General features: G+C 42.0%; 1 protein-coding gene across 1 annotated transcript; it reads left to right on the top strand.

Moving 5' to 3' along the window:
• The first annotated feature begins 3,330 nt into the window (after positions 1 to 3,330).
• LOC137168071 (neurexophilin-1) lies at positions 3,331 to 23,385 on the top strand. Its single transcript, XM_067570519.1, has 2 exons — positions 3,331 to 3,956; positions 18,903 to 23,385. The coding sequence occupies exons 1-2, from the start codon at positions 3,900 to 3,902 to the stop codon at positions 19,674 to 19,676; spliced, it is 831 nt and encodes a 276-aa protein (XP_067426620.1). The 5' UTR covers positions 3,331 to 3,899; the 3' UTR covers positions 19,677 to 23,385.
• The last annotated feature ends 1,883 nt before the right edge of the window (positions 23,386 to 25,268 follow it).

Genomic DNA, 25,268 nt, shown 5'->3' with positions numbered 1-25,268 from the left:
ATGCAGGAGAAGTCTGAGCAGAGCCAGAGCTGTTCAGCGGGCTCTAACGGGGTTTCCTTTGATTATAGCGCCCCCTAGTGGCTGATAGTGTTTATAATTATGCTGCTCTCTGCTATCTCTCACACAGTAGACTGCAGTTCTTGCAGCTCAACAAGCACATCTGTATCACATATGAATTTGTACTCTGAGATAAATTTACAAACATAAATAATCTGCAAAATGAGTAAAAATGCAAACAAAATGAAGAATTGATGCTCTCTGCATGTTGAATTTTGGCGCTGTGAAGCCTATTTGGGGTTTATGAAGGCTCTGTTCAACCCAAAAACATATTTTTCCACTTCACTCTAATCACATCTAGTAATGCAAATAATTTTGGTTTTATCTTGGCTGGTTTTAAGATATAAATGAGTGTAATTCTGTTTGTGCTGTTGAAAGCTTTAAAAAATCCACCCGTAAAGTGATTTCTCAGAAACAATGTCATAGTTACTCTGGAAGATCCAGAGATTTTCACTGTGAACCATTTTCATTGGAACTACTTTCTGCAGAAGAAATAGACCAAGCTCCACTACTCTAATAGACTTTAACTGACATCACCTGTATCATTACTGTTAGTGCCTGAGTGCAGGAGGGTTTAAGGGCTCTTAACAATGTCTGAAGAACAGAACAGCACTTAGTAGTTTGTTGTTGACTCAGTGGTCATAAGAAAAACTTTGCTGTTAGACGCAATTTGACATTTTAGGAATGTCATCATGCCATCATAAGACAAAAAAAAGTGCACATAGTGCTGGTTAGTGACATGTGGGCATTCTGACACCTTTTATGTTTCATTTATTTTGTTGTTTTTTTTTTTGTTTTTTTTACGATGCAGACTTCCCCCCGTCATCGCCACTTTAACGCCACAGCACTTTGCACTGTGGGCTATTCCCTTGTGCAAAGTCTGCAGAGTTGCAGGCTTAATAAAACTGTGCATAAATGACTCAAAAAGTAAACCAGATTACACTTGAACGTTTGGTGATTTAATAGTGGGACAGTCCTTAATTACCATTTGTTCTTTCTTTTAATTTAACAGTTTAATTAACAGCATGTTCTTGGAAAACTGTTTTTTTGGAAAGGGATGCTGTTACATTTTTAATTTTCAAAGCTACAAGCACCACAAACTAAATTGAATTATGGTCCTTTGTTATAGTGTGCCAGAGGAAATCGATATAGAGATAGATCTCTCCAAACCTGAATAAAAAAAATTTAAAAAAAACTATCTGCATGACTAAATACAGCCTGAAAATAACTTTATTTGACATTTAGGTGAATTGACCATTTAAATGACTTCACCCATCCATTAATGCCACCACAACTGAAGCTTTGCCTCCATCTTAAAGGGTGCAGAAGTGGAAAAGAGACACTAGATGGCAGCCAACACTCATCTTTCAACCCAGCGGTCCGGGTCTCTGACATCTCACCAGGCTGTCTGTTGCCTGCAGCTCCTCATTCAAACTGAATTATACTGTGAAATAGGATTACGTGTCAAGCAATGCAATGATTGAGCACAATTGTTGGAGTTTGGCAGGAGAATGGAATAAAAAGGAAATATACAAACACGCATTCGTATTTGTCATGTTGATGTGAGTCGTCTGTGAAACGAGATTAAGATAAGTCGATTCTGGGTGTCAAATAATGGGTATCTTAGCATCCACACTGCTTTTTTATTTTTTTTCAAGTGAGTAAAAAATAGCAACCGCTTGTCGGGCTGCTCCCCAGAGAGTGTACAGACTGAGTTACGGCCCTATAATTATGTGCAGGAGTGAAAGTATGTGTGTATGAATGAACGTGCTCCGTTTTAAAAGGCGTTTTATTATGGTTGCTGTTTCTTCAGATTGTGGGCCAGGGAGCGGATCTCCCTTTATAGGTTGCTGTTTCCTCTCCCAGAGAGCTCCCTGGTACCCTGGGCAACTGAAGAGGCTGGCTCGAATTATACAGAGACACGTTTAGCGTCTGAAATAATCTAATAAAAAAAGAGAGAGAGAGAGAGGGAGAGAGATCAAGAAACCTCCTAAATCGATGAGCTCATTCCCATCTTTCATCAGCGTCTCCTGCATCGTAATGAGCAGTGAATCTGTATGTGTGCACACAGTCAGATAGGTGGAAAAGAGCAATCGTCTTGACTTTCCTTGCACCCAAACCCTTTGATGTCTCAGTCACACTGGATTGACAGGGCCTCTCCACAGGCCTCGTCTCCTCCTGTGACCCCTTAGCTCTGACCTTACAACTTCAGGGGTCGGGGTCCGTCAGCATTAGGTCTGTTGAGCCAATTAACCTCTGAACTGAGATCAATTAACCCCTTTACAGCAGCACAAGCAGATAAAACCACATGCATTATTAGCAGAAAAAAAAAAAACATTAGATCAAAAGATTGAAAACGGGTTGATCCGAGGCAAAATAACATTGTTAGAAAAGGTTCTGACCTGGAGACAGAGAGATACAGACCTCTTCTGTGCTGCCTGTCAGATAGATGATACTTCCAGAGAAAGAACAGCGAGGGGAAAGACTGAGAGGGATGGACAGAGAAAGTAAAGCTCATCTATCAGTCCAAATAAGGAGAAATGGAGCCGTTGGGAGCCAGGGGACCTCCGTAGTGATATCTTGCATTTCAGTCCATTAACCTGCTCCTAATGAACTGTGTGTTATTGGGGAAAGTCTTTATTAATCACACCCCACTGAGGTGACGGTCACTGGTTTATCGGTGCTCACCGTGAACGTCGATACTCTTCAGCAGGGATCCAGATCACTGACTGGCCTGTGTGTGGGGTGGGGGGGAGGGGGTGGGGGTGGGGTGAGGGACAGGCCTGAACCTGATGTGACAGCATGCATGAGGATCAGACTTTGAGTAGCTGCAAACCTGAGCTCAAATGATACCATAGGACATAGGAGTCGTGTTTGTTGTGACAAGCGTGGTGCGAAAACAGACCCAGTCTTCCCCCAATCAATGACTTTCACCCTCCCACAGTGATGATTATGTTTAATGACAGGCTCGGTGATGAGAAATGCCCACAAAGTTGTCATCAGATTATCGAGGTCTGTTCTAGGGTTGAACAAACTCATGTCAGAAATATTGGTGAGGGATTGGACAGGAGAGACACTCGTACAAGTGGAACAGATGTTTATTGTTGTTTGACTACCGGTCGTTTATTTTAATTGCTCTTTATTTTGATTGCATGTGAAAATGAATTGAACGGATGGGATTAGGGAAAAAAAGGAGAAAGAGGGAGATAGCCGGATAGGTGGAGAGAGATGGAGATAAGGGGGGGGGGGGGCGAAAGAGAGAGAAAGGAGATTCAATGATGAGAGGAAGAGGGGGAGAGGCAGAGAGAGAGAGAGAGAGAGAGAGAGAGAGAGAGAGAGAGAGAGAGAGAGAGAGAGAGAGAGAGAGAGAATAGAAACTGTTAAACTGTTCGCTCTTCCCAGTCTCAGCATCGCTCAGTTTCTGCAGGAGGCTGCAGCTCCATCCCTATAGGACATCCATTGGCACCGATGACAAGATATGATCTACCCACTTCCCAGTTAACCCGTTTCACTCTGAGCTGGGATCTCTTTATTTCTCTGCATGGATAATAACAGCCTACCGCATATTCATGGATTTCTCATACCACTACTAATTTGACTCAAACCCGGGAAAAGACAAAAAAGGAGGGGACTCCAAGTGGTTTATAGGTTTGTGGAAGCAGCACTTCAGCCTGCCTTGGACATGGGACCGTGCGTCAGCCGAGAGGGATCCGGTGCCGGAGGAAAAGCATCTTCCTGAAGGAGGAAAAGCCCGTCTGCGGGAGTTTTTTTTTTAAACATTTTTCTTTCTCTTTTTTTTTTTTGCAACCGGAGAGGGGGAGCTGTGGGTTTTACGCGCCGGAATGATGCGTCCCAACCGTGGCTTCATCCTGCTTCTCCTCAACGGGACCGCTTGTTTGGTAAGAAACGAGTGGGAGTGGGGGAAAAAGTCACACTGGGGGGTCTTTATGCATTTTGCTCTAAATTACCTTATATTAGCCAGGTAACACCTCGTACCTGCGTCATGAGGTACGGTGAGGTGTCTGCTCCCCATTTGTGCCAAAAACTTCCAAACTCGGTCATACAAGTGCACCAAATTTGTATGTTGAAACATGTGGGAACGGTAACTGATAGCTGAGGTGATGCTGGTCAAAATGATAAATTACCAGATGTTCAGATCATTTGTGCATCTCGCAGAGCTGCAGAGATAATTCTCGTCTGTTGTGTTATTTTCGTTGCTTTCAAACGTATTTTTGGAGATCTATGTTTTATATTATTTCTCTATTATAATTCCTAAGACAATAATGTTCACTTTGACCCTGCTCGGCTGAGGTACGGCGGGTGCACTATCACTATTCCCAGCGGACACTCGTGCTGGCAGCATGCAGAGCGCACCGCGCCGTCGGTGTCCAACACCAGTCTATTTCTACTGTGTGCGTATTTTGAGTCACATCAGTCTTTTAAGCTGTCATTCTTTTTTATATTATTGGATCAATTGAAAGTGAGTAACACAATTAAGCAGAAAAATTACACCAAAAGTGCACATCCATGATAAATAAATGAACTGCAAGCAGGTGTAACCTTTTAACTAGTGCAAGAGAAGAAACAAAACAGAAAAAATAATTTAGAAGCTTAGATCAGTGTGATAAATATTATATATTTTTCATCCATTAGCTTCTGTCATCCAACCAAACTGCAAAAAAAGTTGGTTTACCCTCCATTAGCTCACATATTTAGCTTTAAAATTGAGTTGTTTAATCAAAGAGTGCAGTTTAACTCCACTAGACACTACAGACACATATCTTCTCAGTCTTTTTTTTTTAATGACACTCATTAGCTACACACAGCTGCTCCAAAATGGTTTTGCTGTATGGAAGATCTGGAGGTTGGAATACTTTTTCATGTCAAAGATCGACAGAAAGACGAGACAAGCGGTGCTGTTTTTGGAAATTCTTTACTCTGAGGACTATCACTTTACAGCAATGTCAGATATTAAATACAGAATTTGTACTGTAGGTGGGGGAGATGACTTTGAAGTGAGTGAGTCATTTTCTATTCTTTATTTGAGCTAACTAATAATAAATGAAGTAATACTAAGTATATATTTTCCATAGTACGTTCCTGTGGGCCTAAAACACCAGATGTGTGACATGAACTGTTTCTGTAGCCTTAATGAATGCTTCCGAAATTACATAACCTTACAATCAAATCTGAATCACCCACTCTTCTTTCCATGTGTGTATGCAAATTTATTAAAAAGCAGCCCTTTAATGAGAAATCATCTCTTGATTCACATGAGAAAACTTGAAAACATCCTTCTGCTCGGAAACCCTCTGGGCTGAGAAGCTCACTCATCACAGGACCCAGGAAATGAGAGCGAGCTCCAAAAAAAACAAAAAAAACATAAGTGCAGTTGAAATATTCAAGTGAGGTTGAGTGCTTGTTTGATGCACCCGTTTATGTCGGCGTCTCTTCAAGAATGACCTTACGGTTTTCCTATTAAGGTGTTATTCAGGTGCGTTGACTTAAGTAATGGCCCTTTTGGTGATTCGAGGTCTAACAGGCATTTGTTGTAATGAACTAAACACACCCAGATTTACTTAGATGAGACAGAGCAGTTCTCTGAGGAAGAAGAGACCACACGCTGACTTAAAATATGGGGAATGAATGCCTTTTCAGCCGCTGTATAACTAGATACAAGAGTGCTGGATAATAGGCTTAAGACTCGCTCTTATGTTGTCTTGGTTCTGGGAGCATTTTGTGAGCTGCAGGGCTACAGCCTATCGTAACCCAGAAGGTCTGTGGCTAATGATAATGAAATTAATTGGAGCTTTTTCTCCCCCTCTCCAGACCATGTATCTATGAAAAACGTACATGACATCCCTCAGCAGGAGATCTTGGGTAATTCATTAGCCCCGTGACATTGATAAATTATGGAGCAATTCATAAATTAAGTAACTTTTTACTATGCAACAGAGCGGTGATTAATCAACTTATAAGCCTACTATGCATTAAAAATTCGATTTGGATGATTTTCTGTTGTAATAGCTCCGCAATTCTCAAAGAGGGTTTAGGTCTCCAGGGACCTTTTGTTAATGGCAACTAATATACTTTAGATGACTATTAACACAAGGTGCCACTGTTGTGGTTTAAATGATGAATGATAGGTTTCAAATGTTAATTATTCTCTGTATTTGAATGAAGGGTTATGAATAATATAAACCATCTCAGTTATGTAATTGACTGCTTGAGAAATTATGTTTATTTTTGGCAGCGGTTCGAGTTATTCTTCATGTGACGCTCAGCAAGCAGACTGGATTTGTTTCACTTAACTAAATGGCTAATGTGCATATATCAAGAGACTAATCTGTGGAAAATTTAGGGAGGATGTTTTGACATTTAGTGTCCTTTCACTGTCATCGTGATTAGTGGTCAGTTGTTGGTCAAGCAGCGCCAAGATGTGCAAATTAAAATCTTTGTAAGGACAAAATTCACCATTAAACAGATGCGGCAGATGACAGGTGAAGTGTGCTAACACCATCAGCAAAGGGAAAGACAGGTGCCTATAGAAGATAAGTTGACACATTGGAAATAGAAAGAGCAGACACAGATTGGTGTAAAGATGAAAGAAACAAGAGGAAGTGAGAGGAGGTGTAGATAAGTGCTAAAAAAAAAAATAATGAGTTAAACATCTGCCTCAGAGGTTTATGCTCTAAGTTGACAGTCATCATAATTTCTTTCTCCGTTTTGCACAAAAAACATCCAAGAAAATACACTTACTGTAATCCACACATAATTACAGCTGCAGCAGTGTGCCTGAACCGTGCACAGCACACAAGGTTGACAATCTGAATCCCCCAGACCAGCCAGTGAAATCTGGGAGGGGTGAGGTGAATGAGACTCTTCCTCAACAATCTGAATAACTACCAATAAAGAATGAAGTGCTCTCGCACGGGGCATTGAACTCAACAGCTCTAGTGAACAAAATGCATTCTCCCCTCTGCAATTATTCCAAAATCACTCCACTTTCCCTAGAAATAAGATTGAGGTCTATTCAACATGCCTTTTTTGAGTGTTATTTTAAATGGGTACATTTTTTAACTCAATTAAAATGTTCCTCACTCAACACTTGAACGAGAGGACATAAAATAAACACCTGCGCCTAAATACATGTGTGCACCCACAAAACAGCTTATTTATTCAAGGAATTCTGACCTTGCATGTGCTGTAACCTTCACGTGGAGTTCGCTGGGGATGCAGGAGCGCTGCTCTTCATATATACGCTCACGCTGAGCTCACAGCTGCTCTTTCACACAAGATTTTTCTAGAAGGGATGAACGTCAGGTAGCCTCTCTGTGGCCATGAGAGACAGGACCGCTTTATACTCCCTCTGATTGCTTTCAGTGCAGACGCAGACACCGGCCATCATGCTTGATAACTGAATTTCACCTCTGTAGCTGTGCACAGAATGTCACTTTTCGCAGATTGAATTTCAGCAGAAGACATTTCATACATATTCCAAGGTTTATGTGTCACATTCGTCTCCGTGCAGGTACATAGGTAATTCAGAAATATAAAGAAAACATGACACATCCGTGAATTCACATTGAGAAATTATGATCTTGCGCAGTTTTCCATTTCTAAACTTTTATCATCGCCCTCCATTCGACTTTGCCGCGAGCAAGGAAGCACTTATTTTACACGGCTTGTCAATTCAAAACAAATTATGTTCTTACGACGAAGCCTTCACAAAGCCAAAATCCCCTTTTATAACAAAGACAAGTTGAGCAGTACAAAAACAGCAACGGGCCACTTGAATCATAACATAGCACTACAACAACCGAGAAAACACAAGGCATAAAAAAAATCCAAGAAAAACTGCTTGTAGTTTGCCTGGAGACACCATGAGACAGCATGGTGCAACAATGCACTAACACACACTGTGCAAAGATTTGTGTGTGAGGTTAAAAAGCAGAGGCTATCTGACGCTAATTCTAACCACATCAGACTCCTCTCTCCCTTTTGGCCTGTCATAAAGTCTTAGATTCATGTTTCTTAGATACCTGTCCTCCTCGCAGGGTTGCTGACCTTGTCCACCCAGATACATCCCCGGCTAAGCAGAGATACCACCTTAATCCTGAGAAAACAAATGGAAAGAACATCACTGTCTGATGCAGCATACAGTATATTGCATACAGACACAAATGTGAGACAGCAGCAGCAGACTGAATACAAATTTTTTTTTTTTTTTTTGCTGCTTTCTTGCTCCTCTTGAGTCTTCCTTTTTTTTTTTTTTGCCATCATTGTCGAAATCTGCATGTCAGAGCTCATAAGCTTCCACTCACCACCTCACATCCCTCTTCATGTCTCCCACACAGACGCCGGAAACACAAAACTCATTACTGTCAAAATTTCTATCTTAAGGGAGGGTTTGGCTGTAACTGCAGACAGAACAGTTCATAATGCTGATGACATCTGTCCTGTAGTTTTCCCTCGTGAAGGCATAAAGGATCATGACGGGGTGATGTTAGAGAGATAGCTAAAGGGATTAAGCTGAAAAAACCTTCGCTCAGTACTTAGACATCTAATTTATTCATTTTATTTGGGCACAATTCACAGAAAAAAAATAAAGTGCAAATGTTTCTTTATGTTGGGCTTTTGGAGAGAACCACTTGACCATGATTCCTTTGGAGTGATGACAGATAACAACAGAGCTGAACTTGAAACCACATTTTAACTTTGGATTTGGGCAAAAATGAAAAACATATTTCAGTTAAATTTCAGCACATTAAGTGTATTTTGCTTCACAATTGACCTTTTTGTAAGTTATGAGTTGGTTAAGTACAAATAAAAAAAACATTTACAGAATATATTTCTCAGAATTTTGTTTTGTTTAGGATACAGAGACCGAACTGATGACATTTTACAAGTTTTGCTGCTCTCGCTGTTTTTCCAAATCAACAAACATCAGATTTTTCAGTTTTTCCATCATTTCATATAAACACGACTTCCGTTAACAAAATTAGAATCTGGACTTGAACTGCCTCCAATTTCTGTAAACTTCTCCCCAGAGTGTCTCAAACATGTGTTAAGAGATTCATCATTGCCAAATTTACACTGTTAACAGTACAGTAGAGGTCAGTTTGATTATATAATTGGTTGTTTGTGTTTTTGCTCCAGAAATGTGATACTTATTCTTGAAGCAGATCCACATGGCTCTTGGCTTTTTTGGCTCTTCCTAACAGTATGATTCCCTGTGTTTTAACCTATTTTACTCTGATTTTTTTGTTAACATTTTATTTCCTATTTTGCAAATGAGCAAACAAATGATGAGAAATCACAGGAACAATATAAATACATGAGGAAGCAGGGCAGCTGGTGTTATAATGGACAGCCTCTGTAACTTCCTGCCTGTGGTGTAAAACAGCTTGAGTTATGCACAACCACAGCGTGAATGACCCCAGAGGTGCACCTCTTCCCCCCTGACCACCCGCTGAGGAACCCACTGGAGGACCCACCCTCCACTTCCCTCTCCCCCCCCCCCACCTCTCCTCAGGCTCCCAGCAGCCCCACAAACCACCGCACAGGCAGGCAGAGAGAGAAAAGAGAGAGACAGACAGAGAGAAAGCATGCTCCCTGACACACTGACAGCCCTTCATAGTGAAGCGCCAAGCTGTCCTGAGACAGAATACGTTGTCTGCTCAAAACCAGCACAATTTATTGTGGCATTGCTCTCTGGGAGACTGCACGGGGAGACAGTGCAGACCCTGAAAGAATATCTGTAGGTTTGTCTGCTGGTTCGGATAGTGAAGGGTGGATTACAGTGCACAGCTTAAAGAAAAATGATTCGTAGCCTTGGGTAGAATGAGTGGGTGTTACTCCCAGGGGATCGAGATAAAGATGCGCTTGACTTTCACACGAAGGAATAACTAAGGATGGGAAAATCCATAACAGACGTTTTAATTTCAGAGAGGTTCTACTGGTGCTGACAATAGTAAAAGTTCTTTTACTGCATTGTGAAAATGCAACTGTTATGGAATACTATAAATAGTGTCAATATAGAGTAAAATCCTCATCATTTCAAGATCCAAACAATATTAGAAAAGGCCATAAGGGAGCAGGGGACATGGGTTTATTTGAAGAGGGAACACCAGGCTGTCACTGTAGTTTAAGCTTTCCTGATGCAGCAGGCTTTGAGGCTCACGCTGACCGCATCCTGGTGTGACTGGAGCCACTAGATACCACGCCAGAATGAGACGAGGGAGCGAAAGCACATTTATATTCTCAATTCTCTCACAATCTGTAAACAGTCTGTTCTGCGTGAATGAACATCGAGTGTGCAGTTCACCAGCCTGCTGCCCGGTAACGGTACAGTGATTTTCAGGGTCAGAGTGGTGCACATGTCCAGACAAGACCCACTGAGGGTCTTTACGTGGGGGTTTCCAATTAAAGCAGTGCACAGCCACAGGGATCAGGGAATTTGGCTGAGCTTGAAAGAGAGCATTTCAAGTACAGTAAATGGATAATAGGATCATTTTAGCAGAGCACAGCAATTTCCGTATTGAACTGAGATTGTATTGTTGTAGACCAGAGAACAGTGATGACTAATAATTATGTTAACCTTTATTTGTCCAGACAAAGTCCATTTGAGCAGTCGTGCACTTATCTATGCTGCGCTTCACTGTGACCCTGTTAAGAGCTGTTGTGTCTGCTTTACCTAAAGCATGAAAAGGTATTTTGTTAGTGCATTAAGAAAATGTCATGTGACTTTTAAACAGCATTTTCTGAACTCCTGCCTCTATAGTTAAGGCTTGGTTATGTTAAGGTTGAGGAGAGATTGCTTAGTACTTAAAAGAGACCGATGTTTTGTCTGTTGGTGGGAAATGAGATACAAATCATTGTCTCTGGTGTTAAAGTGATACACATGGGTTGCAGATGTATCCTTTTTCATAACTTTTTGTAGCAGGATTACGCAACATTCTCCTTTGCTACACTGAAAGTTAATGTGATGCATGCATGTCACAAAACACAAAAGTCATTTAAAGTGTCTGAACAATGCTGTCATTTCCAGATTGTCTCTAATCCACTTGAGGTGAAGTGCAGCTTACACCTGTTGTCAGGATGCATGTCAGTTGTCTTTGTCTGTCGATTAAGCGCGTGTGATTAGATTTCACCTCCCTGCTCAAGTTTTGTTTTATCTGTTAAAGACTGCTGCTACCTAACAGGAAGGAAAAAAAAGAAAGTCTAAATCCCGCAAGAGAGAGTCAGATTACTGTGGCAGTTCGGTACACTTTGGGTAGAGACTTGTCTCCGTTGTCCAAGCTGTTTGGCATATGCAAATCAATTAGTTTGTAGTCTTATATGCATGCAACCTGCAAAATGTACTAGACAGAGCTTCAAAGCAATCAGGGATGCATTCGTGTTCACCATACAAATGTGGACACATCTGGTGCACCTCTAGCTGAAGCGACTGAGTCCTGCAACCAAAGCTGTATTTAGAGCTGTCCACTAATTATCGGATGCCAAGACTCATTGTCTTTACACAGTTACACACGTCTCCTAACAAATCCTCCAAATTAAACTACAAAATAGGTCTTTGGTCCATGCACTCCACGACGACACATAGTAGCGTTTTCTGATTAGTGGGCTTTGTCACTTGAAAGTAAACATACTGTATGACTGATTTTTCTCTGGAGGAGAGTCTTGTTACACACATTACCTGCTGGGACCTGCACAGACCACAAACCAGGGTCTGATTTGGCCTCTTAGCACCTTCACTGAAGCAATTTAACTGCCTTGCACATGAGCATATCAATTGGTTGTTGTGTTGCAAAAAGAAAGAATTATTAATTTGCTTCTTTTTTTTTTTAGCTGGAGTTTCATAACTGGGAACTGCTCAGCTATTTGTGTGTATATGCTCTTGGGCGGGTGTTCAAAATTCATCAGAAATACTAGAGCATTAAGTCATGCAACAGCCCCTGATAAGACTGCATTTAAATGGAGGTTTTTAATTTTTCCTGAACCTCCATGAGACGATTGTAAAGTTCTGCCAGCTTTTACCAGACAGGTGTGAGTACCGTAGCAGCACTTTAATCAGCTTCGTCCCATCAGCCCATGCTTTGCTCCCTGTTCCCTCGGGAGAGACTGGGGAGAAACCATCCCCTGCTGCCCTCTCTCCGCCCTCCTCGCACCGCCAACTTGTCGATATCTTATAATGTAAAAATTTGATAGCCAATTCAGAGCCTGGCTTCTCTCTGAGCATACAGAATGAGCCCAAATCCACTGGGACCACACGGCTGAACCTGTCCAAAATGAGCTGGGGAAGAGAGTGGAGGATGCAGAAAGAAAGAATAGGTGTGGAAAAGAGTTTAAAATAAAAAGATTCAGTGTAGCGAGTTTGTTCACCCACTGCAGATCTAAGCTAGTGACCCCCGAGAAGCCGGAGTAAATTATTCATTAAGAGTCAAATGGCTTGTTTCTTGTGAAATTACCTTTCTCTTCCTCACCTCCTCTTGGATCTACACTAGCCAGAAGAATAATTAGTTATAAGGACACAGCCATTTTCAGACTTTAATCATGTAACTCAGGAGTCTCCTGCAGTGAGCATATTAGATCTGGAGACGGGGAGAGGAGAGAGAGAGAAAAAAAAGAATAAAGAATTGACGAACACTTAAGAAATCTGAGCTGCCTCGCTCTTTAATTAAAAATTGATGTCATGTTAGAGATGAGGATTTCAATGCAACAGCCAGAGGAAAATTGAGTGCTTATTGAACTTGTCAGCTCCCCAGGACAAGCACATGCTTTCAGCCCTGCTGGGTGGCTCTACAGGCTGATTCTCTGTATCAATCAATCAATCAATTTACTTTATTCCAGATCTTGCATCCATACGAGGAAAAAGATACAATTTCAAACTCGTAACACACGTCATACATACAGTATACACACATCCCAGGAAGTGTTTGTTTGGTGATATGCAGATCAAAAGAGTTTGGACATTTAAATTACTACATTTCAAATTGAAGTATTTGCTGAATTAAAGTCAGTGAAATGCTGTGGAATCGATGTTTTTTTATGTACTGTGGACATCTAAAAGTTTTCACTTAATTAATCCAAATTAAGACGGTTTTAATAAAGATTCCTAGATGTCTTTTCACCAGGAAATTACCAAATCAGTTGTATACACATATAATAAGAATTAAATCATTTTTAAAAAACTGCACAAATAGAGCCCCGGATTGGAGCTAACCTTTATTTTTATTATCCGCCAATCTATTTTAATATCTGCCATTTATTTTTCACTATTATTTAAACCAGCAGTAACTCATTTTTGGCCACTGAGGGGCAGCAGAAACAAGCTGTGAACTGACAATTTATAAGTTGATATCGTAGACTTATTAACAAACATTCGCCTATTTTACACATTTAAGCAGATACAGAGCAACATTTCATTTTAGAGCCTCATTTGTGTCCACCCAATGAATGAATCATTCTCCTTTTAGCTCTGAGGGAAATATCTAGCTCTTAAGCTGTTAAATGATGTGCTATCTCTGCCATTTGATGCTGTGCATTTAGCATACAGTGGGGTGAAAACAGCTGCCTGCTGCAGCTGAAAACAATACTATGAGAGCCGTGAGAGTGAACCAAGACCGAAGGAGCCCCGAAACCAAAACCAAAACAATGTAAGATGTCATAAAGCTCCATCGAGCTGAGGGGAGCTGCAGAGTCAGGTGACAATTCCTCAGTAAAAATGATCCCCTTTCACATTAAACATAACCATTCAATTCATTGTCATTATAAAAATACTGATTATAGATGCTTTAATAAATTAATTGTCTGTTCTATATTAAAAAGGTCTGTCACAATTTCCTAAAACCCAAGGTGACATTTTCAAATTGCTTGTTTTGCCCGACCGAACATCCAAAATCCAAAGATATTCAATTTATAATCACATAAAACAGAGAAAAACAGCAAAAGACGCTGAAACCAGATAATGTTTAATGTTGAAAAATTACTCATTTATCAGAATAGTTGTTGATCGACTAACCAATTTATTGTTCAGCTCTAATCCCCAGTTTTCTCAAGTATGAAGTATCCAGCTCTTATCTGCAACCCATGTTTTTTTCAGGAGCCTGACAAATTAAGTCTTCATGTGTGAATTTAACTGACTTTAATTTCAGCGTGGTATCTACTTCTTTGGTTGACACACTAGTCTGTCACCAGTCTCCGGCTTCTGTGAGTTATGGCACAGATTTCAGTTAAGTGGCTCCCTTATCTCTGTGCTATATTATGGCAATAGTGTGCTTCTGTCACCAGGGGAAAGGGGTTAAAATGGTGTACCTGTCACTGTAACAGGCTGATTATTGCCTGTGGAGCTGGCAGGCTTGTGAGGATCGCTCCCCTCCCCGCACTCCCTGCTGGGAGAGAGGCCTGGGGCCTGTGCTCATTGAGGCTGAATGACTCACAATTACCACAGCGACAGAGCCTGCAGCCACCTCCCATCTTCTCCAGCCGTTTCACTGACTCACTTAGCGCACATGACAAATGACAAAATCACCCTGAACCTCCGCCCCCTCGCTAAGACCCGATTGCCCATCGCCCACACTTTGCCTACTGTACTTAAAGCTGGGATGCATCTTGCCAAGCTTCATGAAACAAAACAAACTTACTCTGAAAGTATCCTGTTCTTCTACTGAATACAGCCTTTCAAAGCAACAGTTAACTGTACACTCTACTATGTACATGTTATAACACTAGTGCAGAGCTCAGAACAGGCCTCCCATATTGCTGGTTGCAGCTTGTTCGAGAACCACTCATTCAAACAACTTCACATTCAATACTGCACTTCCTTGGGTCCTCAGCAATACACCCACCAAGTGTGAAGTCAATTGGTCTGGACAGACTAACATACAGACAGACAGAGACTCCTTTCATTTTAGTTGGATTTTTGCTTAGATTAGTTTCATTGAGGTGAAATTGTATCTTAAATAAGATTGTGTGATTCTTATTTCCGTCATTTGTTTTCTGTATCGGCTGCTGTGTGTTGCTTCGGGCAGGCTTGTCTTCCGTTGGTAGTTTCCAGGTTCCCTCTCTCCGGGTTCTGCTCTCCTCTGGTATTGCTGCTCGCAGCTTTCTCGAGAACCGTTCATCCAAACGACTTCACACTCGACGCTGCACTTCCTTGGATCCGCAGCGATACACCCGCTAAGTGTGAAGATGATTGGGTGAACGGTTGTCAAGAAAATCTAAGGACAGACAGACAGACAGACAGACAGACAGACAGACAGACAGAGACTCCCGTGGTTGCTGTATGTTACAGCTATGTGGCTGCATGGCCGCCATATTGGAGAGGTCAAGATCTGCTAAATATTTTCTTTGATATCTTTAACATTTCTCATCCAAACAACTTCACACCCAACACTGCACTTCCTTGGATCTACAGCAATACACCGGCCAAGTGTGAAGTGGATAGGATGAATAGTTCTGGAGATATGTGAAGGACATAAATACATATAGACAGACAGACAGACAGAGTCCTTGCTTTATAGTTGGTGCATATTTTGGTATGACCTAGTGAACATTGCAGTTGCAGCCCTAGAAATAATCCGCTGAAGTCTTTCAAAACTCTTCTTTAATGCTATGACACTGATATCCGAAAAAGAAAAAAGTCATTTGCGGTGCATCATCAAAGGATGACTTCTTGGACTTGATTTTAAATATGAAAGCAAGTGAGTGAGATGAATACCCAACATTAGTGCTTGGCTGTTAACAAATCACTGTCCGGGTACGCAAGCTAAAATGTGAAAATACAACACTAAAAGAGAAGCAACGGATTAATCTCTTGTCATTGTGGGGAAAAAACTCGGGGGTTATTCTACACCATTTCAACTTGCTTACATTGCATTAGCCAAAGTGGGAAGCTTGCTGATAATTAAATCTTACACCTCATATACTCTCCTAGTTAAATGCAGAGTGGCGAGAGAGTTGTAACAGTATGCAGTTTTTCAGAATGGAGTGGAAAAGCAATGCTTGTTATAATATTTAATGATGAAAAATGTGTTCTTTGCTGCCTTATGAAATATGACCTCAGTGACCTTAGAGATGTGGCATTCCCCAGACCACCAACTGTTTGAACACATGCAAATTATATCTAAAAATACATACTGTACTACGGGCTACTTATAATATTTATCTGCATATTAAAACGCTGGGCCTTTAAATTGCAATTAAAGGCATCATAGTGGTTTGGACAACTGCACAGTATGTGTTCTTTCTCTGCAGCAATAATTACAGAACTTTTTACTTCTTTTTGTCAGAGCCATATTAAGCTCATTGTAACATTTGTCTTTGACAATGATGCTGCACACTGAATCTGACACCTCCAGCGGTGCCAGACACTTAAATCTTCTGTTCAACAGAAGCACAATGCTCACTTCATCTCTTCTCCTGCAGCCTGGCCTCTGAGGCTCTCTAATGAAGACTGTGCAAAAGAGGGAGGGATGCCTTGCTCAATATGTAAGCTACAAAGATCACTGCAATATGTTTTTGCACAGATACAGAGTTTTGGCTCCATCTGAGAGTCACTCTAGACGAGCTGCGGTGCTGGCAAAATGATCAGGATCTTAAAAGCAAGGGGCAGTTTCATAGAAATCAAGAGTGACATATTTTTCAAGAAGCCTAAAGGGCTTTTTTTTGTAGGACACCACAGGGGCTACTAAGTGCTATCTGGGGAGGCAGGCAGAGTGCTACCCCCTGTGCCCAGCAGCCACCGGCTCACTGAAGAAAAGAAATCAAACACAAACTAATGCTTCGATAGGAGCCTTGAAATAGTGTATTTGTCATCAAAGTCATTCTGCCTGACCTCCACTTCCCCCTGTATAAAAAAAAAACAAAAATACATTTGAAAGATTAAAATCAATATATCTTCAGCTCCTCCAAATTTTTGTTCATTATTAATGAGTTTGGGATTCTCAAAAGAAACTATCAGAACTATCTGATTCAAGAGGAAAGAGCCCTTGTCGGGGCTGTTATCGGTCCCTGTGGGGAGGCTAAAGGATCTGAGCGGCAGTGTAGCGTAGCAGCAGACAGGTAACTAGAGGAGAAGGCGTCTGGCCTCTAACTCCCCCATGGGAATAAGGCCAGATTAAGGAAAGAGGGGAGTCCTCTCATCTCAGTCCAAACACCAGACCACAACCACATCAGCGGGAATCCTCGCAAGGCAGTTGAAATGCGATACACGTTGTTATGAAAGGAAATACATGTTTTCAGAGAGACAGAAAATCAATATCGCTGACTGACTGCGGTGCAAGTGAACAAATCTGAGCGAGCTTGAAAAACCTGCATAAAATGGAATAAAAATGAGTCAGACTTAATAATCCTGACTAAGCCTGTATAAGGAAGCCCTGGCAGTCAAGACAGTAGATGGATCAGAGCACAGACAGGGATACATGCATTATGCATCACTGTAAAATCTCTCCGGGTACGGCGCACACACATACACAAACTTACCCCGCCGTTCGCATTTGCATCACTTATTGTTCACGTTTACCACAACTCAAAATTCACAAACGTCATGTGCATGTATGTGTGTGTGTGTATATGTGTGTGTGTGTGTTTCTCTACTGCCAAACCCAAAGGACATAATCATGCTGGATACTTCCATGGCACATTAGACAGAAGCTACCTGTTAATAGATCATTACTGTTGAATAATTACCCATTACTTTTCTCTCACATTCACATCCTCTTCACAAAGCTACTGCTGAGCACAGCAGCACTCTTATCTCCCTCACTCCTCCTCCCCTCCCTTCAGTTGATGTTAACATCTGACAGCTTTGTGTGTGTGCCGATACAGATTTTTTTTTTCTTTAATTAAAACACTGGAAGTCCTAATTGGACATTAGACTTTATTCTTCTGCCCCTCTGCTTGCCCCCCCTGCTTGCCCCCCTGCTCGCCCCCCCCCCCCCCCCCCCCCCTCCCCTTTCTCAAACACTTTGATCCTCCAACCAAATATTTCGAGGCAATAATAGTTTCTCCTGTACTCGGACTCACACCGCAGCGTTCGAGAAGCAAAAAAGCTCATTTTAAAACTGGGAAACACAGCAGCAGTCTACTCTCCTTCTGAAGTTTGTTTAAGATTTTATATAAAAACAGTTTCTCTCCGTTTAGATGATCCTTAAGCGACTTTTTCTGAAAATCCGGTGAAAATGCAATAGTTGGAGTGAGAATCATTAAGCTAGCACCTTGGATGAAGCTTTGGCAATACAATAATGAGTGTTTTATAACTGCTACCATGAATCCTGTTCGTTCTGGTCCAACATCTATTGTTCACAACTTTAGTAGGCATTTCTTAATGACAGGGCTTTATTGTTTTACAGGATTACAGCCTCTGAAGAAAATTGTCCACCCTCACAAATATCGATTAAACTGCCCGTGACCATGGGAGTAACAGACTTTATGTGAATCCAGTTTTGGTGTGGATTTTCTCTTTGAATCCGTTCTTTGATCCTTCTGGCATCTCCAGTAGCTCGAAAGAGGCATATGAGCCCATTACATTTGAGCTCAGGGAATTACATTGGCTCTGTGAAAACTAGACATAAAGGAGTATTTTCTCTTGCAGCCGAGGTAAACAAAAGAATGTAATAATAGCAATACCTGCAAATTTTCAACCTTTTATTTATATATATAACATTGATAGAATGTCATGGTTACTACCACTAGAGGTATGAACGGTAAATTAAGTATTGATTAAACCTTTAATTTGTTTTCTGTCCACATTTCTTTCTACCTTCCTAATAACTACTTTCTTTCTCTATTTTCTCACCGCCCTCCTTTTTCTTCGATCCCCGCCTCCACCTCCTCCTCTCCAGGTGGCCCTGGGTCAAGAAGACGACTCCTCCAGCCCCAAGAGCTCTTCAGACGACTCTTCCAAGACGGTGGGGCTCCTAAGCGGGCAGGCGCCGATCTCGCCCCTGAGTCGCTGGATGCTTCACAGTAAGAGCAGAGCTGCTAATGCCACCTCTCTGGAGCTGCCCTATCGCTCCCCAGTCCCTTTCTCCAAGCAGGAGTTTTCTAAACAGGAGTTCTGGGAGATGTTGGGCAGCGATCTGCTCAAGCCTGACGCCTCCAGCTCCAGGGTCAAACGCCGGCCCATCGTTAAGACCGGCAAGTTCAAGAAGATGTTTGGCTGGGGAGACTTCTATTCCAATATCAAGACGGTGCGGCTTAACCTGCTGATCACAGGCAAGATTGTGGACCATGGTAACGGCACGTTCAGCGTCTACTTCCGCCACAACTCCACGGGCCAGGGAAACATCTCGGTCAGCCTGGTGCCACCTGTTAAGGCGGTGGAGTTTGACCTAGAGCGCCAAAGCGTGGTCTACCCCAAGGACTCCAAGATCTTCAACTGCCGCGTGGACTATGAGAAGGTGGATCGCAGCAAGCGCACCTCGCTGTGCAACTACGACCCGTCCAAGACCTGCTTCCAGGAGCAGATTCAGAGCCACGTGTCCTGGATTTGCTCCAAGCCTTTCAAGGTCATCTGTATCTACATTTCCTTCTACAGTACGGACTACCGCTTGGTCCAGAAGGTTTGCCCGGACTACAACTACCATAACGAGATGCCCTACCTGCCCTCGGGCTAGAACACTTGAGGGGGGTAGGAGAGGTGGGAGGGGAGAGGAAAAGGGGGGTGAGTAGGAATGACTGCATCACTTGAGGAGGAAACCAGGGCTGTGAATCGTCTTCAGTGCCACTGTGGCAGTGAAACATCTTTAAAAAAACCCTCTCTCTGTAGCCTGACTATAGTAAGATGTAAAAACATATATGCAAAACAAATACTACAGTATGCAGATAATGAGGCATTTGGAATGCTTAACTGCAGCATTCATTAACTGGACTGGTAATGTAAGTTAAATACCGCCAACACGCACATTCTTACCTCAATCCAGTTTCTAAATGCCAACTTCTCGCCAGGTTATTTCTCTCTCCCATTAAGTCATTTGTGAATGTTGTCTGAATGTCCTTTTAATCACTATTTATAATATTGCTCTTTTACAAAGTCACCAGACAGTATTTTCCAGAGAAAGCAAGCATTTAAATGCTGGGATATGATTCAGTGGAGAGTTGTATACAAATTCAGACTTTATTACAAGCAGCGTACAGTGTTTAACATCGTACACTGTGAAGGCAAAAACAATCATGATATAAAACTTACCAGAGGGAACACAAAGCGTTGGTTTTTTCCCACAGAGAACAGCTGAATGTAAACTGTAACCAACCACAGGATCATTCAGGTAACACTCAAGGTCTTTTTAAAGGGCATCTTTTTTAATGTGAACTGAAGTTCATCCCAGAACATGTTAAAAGTTCCTCTTCTTACTCGGTTTCTCACTCTCTGTCCACATGCTCGCATGTAATCATCCCATCATGTCATTCTTGATGTGCAGTGTTTACTTTTAACACCTGCCAAATGTACATCCTGCAGTTCTGTCAGCTGGCTTTTGATGAAAGAGGGAAAAGATGGAGAGAGAGAGAGAGAGAGAGAGAGAAAAATAATAATAAAATTTTGCACGAAAAAGCAATTGTTCAAAACGGATTCAGGGCCAGGGCTTAAGACAAGTTCAGTGCGAGGGAAATAACTAGATTCTGCATAGAGATAGAAATGGCCCTCCACACTTAAGAGAGAGAGGGAGGTGGGGGAGTGAGAGAGGGAGAGATTCAGTGAGCTCTTTTAATTAAAGTGGAGAAGGAGATGTAGAGTATGCAGCTCCTTCTATTGTCCCCTCTGTATGAAAAAGATTACATTTTGTTGCCGTCAGGATTCCTGATTTCACGCCTTGATAACTTTGACTGTGTGAGGGAGATTGCTCTCTCCCGACAAATACTGTGCTCACTAAAGTCGGCCCGTTATCTTGAATAAATGAAAATATTATCATAATAATTACATATAATTTAATCTCCTTTAGAACTAATTAAGGTTTCAACGAGAGGGCAAAATGTATTCCTAAAAATCAAGTCAGCGGGTAGGAGGATAAGAGGACGTTCATGGGGATTGTTGTGTTTTTGCACGGAGCCGGCAGCCAAAGCTCAGCCCAGAGTTAACTGCGCTCATTAAGATAAATGGCCACTGGCTGGCCCATCTCATGTTGCTCTCACAAACAATATCAGTGAAGAGCAGTGCACAATGGAGCTATGAATTAGGTAGCTTGACATTTTGTGTGCTGAGAGGTTACCGCTATCCTGCTTATATGGACACAAGGACTTCTTGGTTCATTAACGATGAACAGTCACAAGACAGGTGTGAAGAGTCATTAAACGGTGATATCAGATAACCGGTTTGATGCTAATGTGATGTGATACCAGGGATATGGCCAAGATCTGTGCATGTGCACGCTTGGCTGAGACTGTGCACTGAAGTCCCAGGTGGACCTGTGCAGCAGTGAACGGTCACTATGAAGCCGTCCTCCTGTGGGGGGGGGTAGCATGAGGCCAGACATGACAATGCAATTGGCCGCTCTGTGTGAGCTTTGAGAGCAATAATAGGAAGGGAAAACACAGCCACAACTCTAAAGATAGTAACAAAGACGTGTAAATCTGCACATCAAAGCTCTGAGTTTTTAATTTACTCTTAAAGAGGGGGGTAGTTCCTCTCCATGTGCGACGAAATCAACTTGTGGCCCAGAGCAAATGGCAGCAGTGCACAGGCAAGTCTGCAGGGGACAGACAGCAACACCACCTGCAGCCGTGTCAACGGCTGTTCATCTGGCAAAGCTGAAACTCTGTCTCCTCTTGCTTGTGTTTGTTTTATCTGAGTAAATACTTCATATATGCAACCTCCCTTGCAGACAACACACTTATCTGTCCGGTTGATCTCTTTAAGTGTCTCACAATCAAGAATCCTCACAGAGGGGGTTTTCCGGATACCATCAATCAGAGTAACAACCTTGAGAAAGCATATAGAGACGCTTTGGATGGAAGTAATCAGATTACGATTTCTCCTACATCACAGTAAAAGTTTATACAGCATTTATTTGAAGGCATACATACAGCGTCCCAGTGGAGCATGCAATATAGATGTAGGTTTGGCAGCAGCTCAAACTAAACACCTGACACTTGCCTGAAGGTCCTTCTCCTGTAGTGCTGGAAAGAGTAACTGCCTCTTGCTCTATTCATCCATTTCCTCATCCTCCAACCCTGTCTGCCCCTTTCCCCTCCAGACATCTGCATGTTACTCAGCCATATGCCCTGCTGTCTTCACGCTGTTGTCCTCCCCCTGTGTGTGACCCGGCTGACTGGCTTCAGCCTTCATACCCTCACTACCTCCCTTACCCTGGCGTTGAACCCTGCTGTGGGTAGTTCCCCATTGCTGCCCCGCCCACCCTCTTGTGCACAGTGCTGAGCTGAGCTGGCTAATCTCTGTGAGTTTAACACCGAGCCAACTGAACATCAGCAATGAGAACTCCCCTCTCTCCTTCACTATCTATCTATTTCTCTCTATATCTATATCCCATCAAACAAATGCGTGCGCACACACAGCTCTTAAGATGTGCTGGTTTAGGTATTTTCCTCTCTCCTGTTCAAAGCATCTTACATAAGCCCCTGGATTGTGAGGACATGAAATCTCCTCGAGAGCATGCCAACGGAGTGCCCGACACAGATACGCCCCAGTAACCTCAATACTCCTCTCCCCCCCTCCTGCAGGGCATCCGGAGAGAAGCTGGATACTCACACATGTTGGAATCAAAGCTGGGCAACATGAGTCTACAGCACTGAACTGATGTAGAAAAAAAAAACACGGACACACGTCGGGCTACCTGCCGGGAAGAGGCCCCTTATTTTGCTCCTTACCGATCCTCTCAGATTTACAGCAATACTCTCACTGAGACTCCACCCCTCTCCGCCTCTCTGGGGTGAATTAAAGAAAGGCTGCTGAACTAAGTTTAAAAGACAGTCATGTTGCTGTGGGATGAACGGTGTTGTTACAGCAGCAGCCTTACTGTTGACCCATCTAGTGCCAACAGACATGTGGATATTTGGCCTTAGAGACTGCAAGACAACATTGGTCCACTCAGCAAAGAATAGTAACAAACCCCGACTGTCAAAAACATAAATATACATATATATATATATATATATAAATATATATAAAAGCTAAGAGTCCTCAGACCTGAATAAAGTTGTATTTAAATGTGGGTCATGCAGTGGAGGTTGTCTGTTTTATCTTTTTGTTCCTCATTTTGTTTCTCTATGTCATATGGATGATATACTGTATGGATGATATGATGGCATTTACTGTGGTTTTCAACATTCTAAAAATCAATAAAGTACACAGACGTACTTAAATCACTTCAATTGTAGAGAAACAGAGTCTAGTCTTATACCTGCTTGTGCTTCATGTGTAGGAAGAGTGTGTCAACAATGCTGAAGTCTCTATTTTCTCATATTTGCATACCCATACTGTGTGCCAACGGCAAAGAAAAGATGTGACAAAAATTTTCGCTGAGGGCTGTTGCAGATATACATGCAGAGAGAGAAATAGAAGAAGAAGAAGAAGAAGAAGGAGCAGAGAGGAAACGGGGTTGAGAGAGAGAGGAAGGAAATGTTTCAACTGGAATGATGCATGAACACAACTCCTAATTAGCCTCCTCTTTCCTTTTTTTCCCCCCCTATCTCTCTCACTCTCTGTTTCTTTGTTGTGCATCTTTGCATTCCCCCCTTCATTTTAAGATGTAATTGACATTAAATTCATTCTACTTCTTAATTAAATCCCAGACAACTGTTAACGAGGGGATGGGTTCAAACATTCAGCTCACAACATCCCTTTAAACAAGATCGATTAAGGCATGGCTGGCGGCACAGCCAGGCCCTCCACCCCCTTCTCCCCCCCCCCACCCCTCGACGCCCCCTTGTTCCTATAAAAGTGCTGCCTGCCTCAGGATAACCTTGCCGGAGATGATGAAAGGGAAGCAAATAAGTCAACATGGAGACAGAAGAATAGAAATCTAATTTGGAAGAAAGCAGGATTGAGGTTAATGTGAAATCTGTGAGAGTAGCATATTGGGTCAAACATGCACATGGATACACATACTGCAACACGTGCACAGACATACATAGAGGGTGGTGACTGTAGGCAGCAATCATTGATAATGGACATGAGGGTTTACAGCATGTTGGTGTGCTTTTGGATGTCCAGGAAGAGAAAACAATTCAAGAGTGTGAGCTTCTCAGAGAGGAAAGGGCATTTCAGCATGAGTAATGGGAAGCTGGACTATAGTCAATTGAGAAAATAACTAGTCATGGCACAAGGAGGCGGGAGAAGGCGTGCAAAGCTTAAAATGATAAATAGACATTCAGAAAAATAACCTTGAGGTATGAGAATGTGTGTCTGGGAAAAAAAAACAGACAAAATATGTAACAAGAGACAAGGAAAGTGAGTGAAGACAGAAGAGATGGCGCGGTGGTCCTCTTGTTAGCACTTTGTGTCGAATAACAAGGCTATCAGGTTTGCAATTTTATCCTGTAGAATAATAATTATGAATCATTTTCCTCCAGGACATGTTACACCACAAAGTGTAGTATTGCTCTGCCGATAGATATTGCACTCTGCAACATCATCCTCTCACTAACGGTGTTGACAAAGTGGAGGCTGAACCACCACGCTCTCATTTCTTCACACTTTGAAATCATCGACGAGGATTAGACTGGTGTACCGATTTGATTATATACAGAACCAGACTGATACCGAGGTTTTATTAAAAATCTGATTTCATCAGTCATCTGTTACTAATATGACCCAGGTATCTCCCCGATGACAGCCACATTAAAAGTCTGCAATGAGGACAATCTTTTTCGCATAATTCTGTTTTTTTAATTTATTTTTTGTAAATTATTTCTTCATGTAAAGGACTAATGTATCCCCAAACCTCTCCTAATATTGAACAGGTGTGTTGGGTCATCCTGCTAACCCATCTGAAAATTTCATTAGTCTGGGGTTTCAGAGATTTTGGTGTCTCATTATTGTGTGAATGCTGTTTCAGAGGCTTTTTAACCCTGAGAAGAATGAAATTCTGGGGAAATATGAAACTGAAAGCACATCAGAATGAGTTGCATATACAGTATGTATAATCAAAAAAAGATCATCACCAACTTGTATATTGATAAAACCCTTTGTGTGACACTATTAAGTCTTGTTTCCATATCATGTTGGACACACGACTGCAGGTCTTATAGAAACT

Source organism: Thunnus thynnus, chromosome 17, assembly GCF_963924715.1.
Source record: "Thunnus thynnus chromosome 17, fThuThy2.1, whole genome shotgun sequence".
NCBI classification, from domain to species: domain Eukaryota; kingdom Metazoa; phylum Chordata; class Actinopteri; order Scombriformes; family Scombridae; genus Thunnus; species Thunnus thynnus.
This window is presented reverse-complemented; position numbering and strand designations above follow the sequence as displayed.

Excerpts from the sequence above, each read along its gene's own strand:
- LOC137168071 (XM_067570519.1), top strand. The coding sequence starts at position 3,900 with ATGATGCGTCCCAACCGTGGCTTCATCCTGCTTCTCCTCAACGGGACC. Across the intron at positions 3,957-18,902 it reads TCAACGGGACCGCTTGTTTG|GTGGCCCTGGGTCAAGAAGA; the intron begins GTAAGAAACGAG and ends CCTCCTCTCCAG.